Source organism: Chenopodium quinoa, unplaced genomic scaffold (genome assembly GCF_001683475.1).
Source record: "Chenopodium quinoa cultivar QQ74 unplaced genomic scaffold, ASM168347v1, whole genome shotgun sequence".
Classification (NCBI taxonomy): Eukaryota; Viridiplantae; Streptophyta; class Magnoliopsida; order Caryophyllales; family Amaranthaceae; genus Chenopodium; species Chenopodium quinoa.
This window is the reverse complement of record NW_018744996.1, coordinates 634,617-640,368: the sequence shown is the minus strand read 5'-3', so window position 1 is coordinate 640,368 and position 5,752 is coordinate 634,617. Positions and strand designations below refer to the sequence as shown.

The 5,752-nt window shown below is 35.9% G+C and overlaps 1 protein-coding gene across 1 annotated transcript; it reads right to left on the bottom strand.

The window, feature by feature from the left end:
- Positions 1 to 4,703: 4,703 nt before the first annotated feature.
- Positions 4,704 to 5,225, bottom strand: LOC110707149. Its single transcript, XM_021885159.1, has one exon. It carries the CDS (start codon positions 5,223 to 5,225, stop codon positions 4,704 to 4,706), a length of 522 nt encoding a protein of 173 aa, XP_021740851.1.
- Between the last annotated feature and the right edge of the window lie 527 nt (positions 5,226 to 5,752).

Below are 5,752 nucleotides of genomic sequence, written 5' to 3'. Positions count from 1 at the left end.
TTACTTTAAAATTTGATGTTTATGATTTATTAAATATTTTTTTGTATTATTAATTGGTATAATTTTCTTTTTGTTATATTAATATACAAATTATAACAAACGGGGAAAAAAGGCAAATTGGACTTTGGATGTGAATAATGCATACTCCATATTATTATTACTTGAGTTGAGAAAATTGTACAATGATAACAATGAAAATTGGATAATGATAATATTGATAAACGATAATGATTAAAATCGTACAATATACAAAAATTGTCTATTCTTCTTGTTGCTCGTCTTCGTCTACGTTGTCAGCTTCGGCTTCGGCTTCATCGGCTAGTTGGATAGATTGGGAACTAGCCGAACCCGAACGGTCAGAAGCGGAGGTTCCTTCATCGTTGTCGTTTTCCTCGTAAGAACGGTCTTGTGAGAAATTTTCCGCATCCAACCAATCTTTGAAACACACGCACATTTCTAGTGTTTCGGGTTTTAGACTTGTTCTTCTATCGTCCAGAACCCTTCCGGATGTGCTGAAAGCTCGTTCGGAGGCAACAGAGGAGACTTGGATACCAAGAATGTCTCGTGCCATTGCCGCCAAAGTTGGATGCTTCCCGCTTTGTTGTTTCCACCATGCAAGGAGGTCAAGGCTATTTATTTCATCGTCGTCCATGCCTTTGGTGAAGTCGTAACTCAGGTACATCTGCAACTCCGAGACGTCGCTTTGCGTTCTCCTGATTGATGAATCACCTGAAAACCTTGAAATCAAGTTAGTAGCTTGTGAAAATAAATGTTTGGCCTTCTTACTTACGTTTTTGGATGGCTGGGAAGGGCCTGAGCGAGGAACGGTGCCATATTTGATTCATAGACTCTATATAAAGCAAAAAATTGATCCTTCACTTGAGTCTTATAGGTTTCTACATCATTGTCAAGATTCATGCATTGAAAATAAATGTCAACTAATATAAATGTGTTTTCATACTTTTGCCTGGGATCTAATATGGATGCAAAAATATTAATCAAAGGAATTTCACTATAATATTTTCGCCACTTTGTTTCCATTGCTGGAAGATACTGATCATAATCACTTTGGCTGCGATGATCAGCGAAAAGTTGGGCGAGTAAACATGCATTAGAAAGAAAGTTTTGAGCACAAGGATTGTAAACAGAAGAAAAACAAAATGTCATGTTATATAATAACTGTAAAAATTGCATATATCTTTCATAGTTATACCAATCATCATCATATAAAGCAGTTTGTGGAAATTTTTTGTTGTAAAATAGTGTTAACAGATTCTTGTACTCAATTGCCTTGGTTAACATGTCATAGGTGGAATTCCACCTAGTTGGGCAATCGGTTTTGATTTTTATTGCCCTTATCTTTTGTTGTCTTAGAAAACTCTTCCATTCTTGGTACCTCATGTTTGAGCTATTAATAGACATAATAGCATCTCTCATTTTGTTGTATTATGGGCCAATTGCTCGAACTCCATCCTGTACACATAAGTTAAGTACATGGCAAACACATCTAGTATGAAGAGCGTCACCGTCTAATATTACATCGGTTAAGTTTTGTTTGACAAGATTAGTTGTGTATGTCATAGAGGTTGCATTTTCAAAAGTCATAGACATCATTTTATCTCGAAGGTTGTATTCGTCTATTGCTTGCATTAAATGGTGAGCAATGTTAATGCCGGTGTGTGGGTATTCCATCATTTTGAAATGTATTATTCTTTTTTGTAACAACCATTGATCATCTACCCAATGGCAAGTCACACATAAATAGTGATATTTATAACCACTATCCCAAGAATCGGCTGTCAAAGACACTCTACAGTTAAGGTTACTCAATTCGGCTTGTAACCGCAATTTGTACTCTAGGAAGTTTTTCATGGCGGCGGAACGAACGGTTTTCCTAGAGATTCTTTTATGTTGGGGTTGTAGTGCTTTGTTAATGTAAGTGTTAAATGGGTCACTTTCCGAGAAAAGAAAAGGTTGTTTGGCGTGTACTATCATTTTCCCTAGTTCATCCCCATCCCTCTCATAGTTGTAGGTAAAGCCGTATGGATGGTACTGGGAAATTTTTGGCTAGGTTGGATCACTAGCTGGTTGTGCACAAGTTTTCATGTGTCTACTTAAGTGTCCCGTCCCGGATTTGGATAGTGCCGAGAATACACTATTACATGTTTTACATTTTGCATGTGTTCGGGGTTTATTTAGGAGGAAATGACGCCATACATCACTCTTTCGGTTTTTCAAAAGTAGCATCTCACTTTCAGTTAACCATTCATGATGTGTGTTTGGGTTAGTAGTAGTAGAAGGGGTAGAACCGGAGGGAATTTGGGTATCTTCTTGGCTACTTTGGATAAAATAATAGTTTTGTTGATCACCAAAATAATTAGGTGGGAATTGACCGAATTGTTGGAATTGTTGTGGTGGTTGAAATTGGTTTGGTGGTGGAAATCCCGACATATTATAGGGTTGAAAACCGGAAGTACCATCGTGCCTAAATGGCTCATAGCCCGGGGGGAAGTAACTGGGGTCATTGGTTGGACTCGGAATTTGGGGGCTCGTTGTATTAGGTGATTCCCTAGAACTACTACTACGACCAAGTCGGCCTTTCCCCCCCTAGATGATGGGTTGTTCGATGCCATAATTAACAATTAGATTTTTAATAAAAACTGATTAACAATAATAATAATTAATAACAACAATTTTAACAATAAAAATAACAATAATAATAATTAATAACAACAATTATAACAATAACAATAACAACAATAATAAATGATAACAATAATTGTAACAATAATAATAATTAATAACAACAATTATAACAATAACAATAACAATTAACAACAATAATAATTAAATAAGATTACTCTAATAATAATAATAAAAACAATAATAAATTAAAGATTAGTTTAGATCTTACAACCGTGCTTCAACGCTCCACTAATTATGATTACGAACTTTTTAATTTTTTCCGATATTAAGAAAATAATTAGAGAATTTAAGAGAATTATTATAGAATATAAGAGAATAAGAGATTAAGGATTATTAGAGAATATAAGAGATTAGAAGAAGAGATTGTGATTTTGTGATTTGGGAAGTGAATAGAGGTGGGTATTTATAGAAATTTTGGGGAGCAATTTGGCTAAAATATAGCCGTTAACTAGCCGTTAATGGCTGTTGTAAAACGGTAATATTACCGTTATTAACAGCAGGCACACGGGCCGTGCCGGGCCGGCACGAACTTCGTGCCCAGCTTTACTTGGGACTAGTAACCAATGGGGCTTGAATAGACTTGTAATGTAGCTAAATAAACAATAAAAGGGCACAAGCAACAACATGGGTAGCAAGAAGGGAACAAATGTATCTAGTATCGTCTGAAGGCCACCTAAGGAACAAATGCCTTCGTCCTCCTCAATGTGCATAATAATGAATCATAAAAACATTACTTAAAGTTATAAACCAATACTCAACTTCATTAACATACCAGAAACTAACACACATTTCTTACCAAATCAACTAGTCAAGCACTATATTCACAAGTAGTTGGGAAAAATTGACGCATATTAAGGTTTCAAAGCAATCAAATATCAAATCATGACCAACTAATCCACAAAATTTATCATCAATAACCAAGAAAAAAAAAACAATTTCGAAAAAAATTTCATCAAAGGGCATAGGGAAGCATAAAAACTAACCTATAAAGCAAATAATAATAATAATAAAAAAAACTAGTCTAAACACACCAAAAGAAATAAAAAAATAAATAAAAAGAGAGAGGGTGAAAGATATACCATGCGTACACGAGAACCTCCCCCCAAGCTAAATCAGACAATGTCCCCATTGTCTTAAAGGGAAGCTAGTAGTCAAGGTGACTACTCCTCATCATCATCACCACATCAATGTCACCAAAGCCTCGAGGATTGCAATGCATCTCTTTGGAACAAATTTGAACAAGAATGAAACAGAGTGTTAGTGGGAAAAAGATAAAAAAATTGAGTCATGTGCACTATTCTGATCATAAATTTTTATGTATAAATTATAATTCAGTGATTATAATTGCATTAGAAAGTAGACTTGAAGAGCTTTCTAACTATAGGTCACACGCAAAAATCCGATAAGTAACAAGAAAGTTATGGCGTTTCGAAGTTGGTTGAGTAGTTTCGCTGATCCGTACGCGCGCCCGATCGGGCCGAGCTCTGCCCGATCGAACCCGAAGGCAATCCAGCTTTCTTCTCCCTTTAAATCAACCTTCTTAGATCAAAACCTACACAAATAGAAACTCCCACTAGCATAAGATACACTCTCCTTACCTCTCTAAGAACCAAAAAAAACGAAAACACACAAAAATTAGAAAAGACTAAAATAAAAAAACAATAAAATACAGGTTGCCTCCCGCAAAGCGCTTGTTTAAGGTCTTAAGCTTGACCTTCTTTATTAGCTCAACCTGGGTCACCACACAAAGAAGAAACTCCGTGATGTTGCCCATGAAAATATTCCCCTCCAAATGATTCCATTTTATATTTGACATGCTTTGTATCCGAACTTACTTTCATGTAGCTAAACACATCATTTGGTGGAATATTGTCCTCGTTCCTCACAAGATTTCTATCAAATACACACTTATCAACCAAAGGGTTAGTAGCATCAATTCTTAAACAAGTACCACCATCAAATATAAAATTATGTTCATTAAAGAGCTTAAACACTACTTATTTATCCTGGGCACTAATGGTCACTTGTCTTTTAGGAACATCTATTAGAGCTTGACTTGTAGCAAGGAATGGATGACCAAATATAATTGGGATCTTATGGTCTTCTTTCATATCCATAACAACAAAATCAACAGGAAAAAAAAGTTCACCAACCTTAACTAATACATCTTCAACCACACCCTGAGGGAGTCTAGCAGTCCTATCAGCCATTTGAAGAGAAATAGGGGAAGGTTTAAGATTTTGCAAACCTAATTTTTCATATAATGAATAAGGCATTAAATTAACACTAGCACCTAAATCACACAAAACCATATCTAAATATATTTCGTTTATCATACAGGGAATAGTAAAACTACCAGGATCATGCAGCTTTGGTGGTAGGCTATCACGTAAAAGAGTATAGCATTTGTCATTTATCACTTCCTTATCATCATGTTGATCTTTAATTTCCTTCACAAATTTTGCAAATTGAGGCATTTGAATTAAAAGATCAGAAAAAGGAATGGAAGCATGTACCATCTCGAAGGGCCCTACCGAATCAGAGAAGAAGTGCGAGACGGTAAATACCGTCTCGAAGCCCTAGATGATCGTCCTATTCCTCATACTTGGAATACGGACAATCTCAAAAAATACTATGTATAAAGTTTTTTGTACTTAGCAAAAAATTGTATATACAACAAGGTCTAGCGATTGCGCGATGTAGTTAAAGTCGTACGACTAAACAATGAATTTTAACCAAATTAATGAAAAGTCAAACATTGTTAATTAAATTTTTGCATAAATATTGCCTACTAATATTAAGCAGGAATGCCGCCTAAAAACAAAAACAAAGGTTGCTAGCAACATAGCAGCTCGGCCCCTAAGAGGGGAGAGGTCGAACGACCGGGAGAAAAACCCAACAAGGTCTCTCCCAGCCTAGCAATTCAGCCCTTGAATAGGGGAAAATGTGAAAAGCCGGGAGAAAAGTCCATCGAAAGTCTCTCCCAGTAAAGCAACTCAGCCATAATGGTCAGATTGTTATCCATCCGGCCATGAACCTGGTCGGA

What these genes read in the sequence shown, in the direction of transcription:
- LOC110707149 (XM_021885159.1), bottom strand. Translation starts at nt 5,225, where the DNA reads ATGGTACATGCTTCCATTCCTTTTTCTGATCTTTTAATTCAAATGCCT.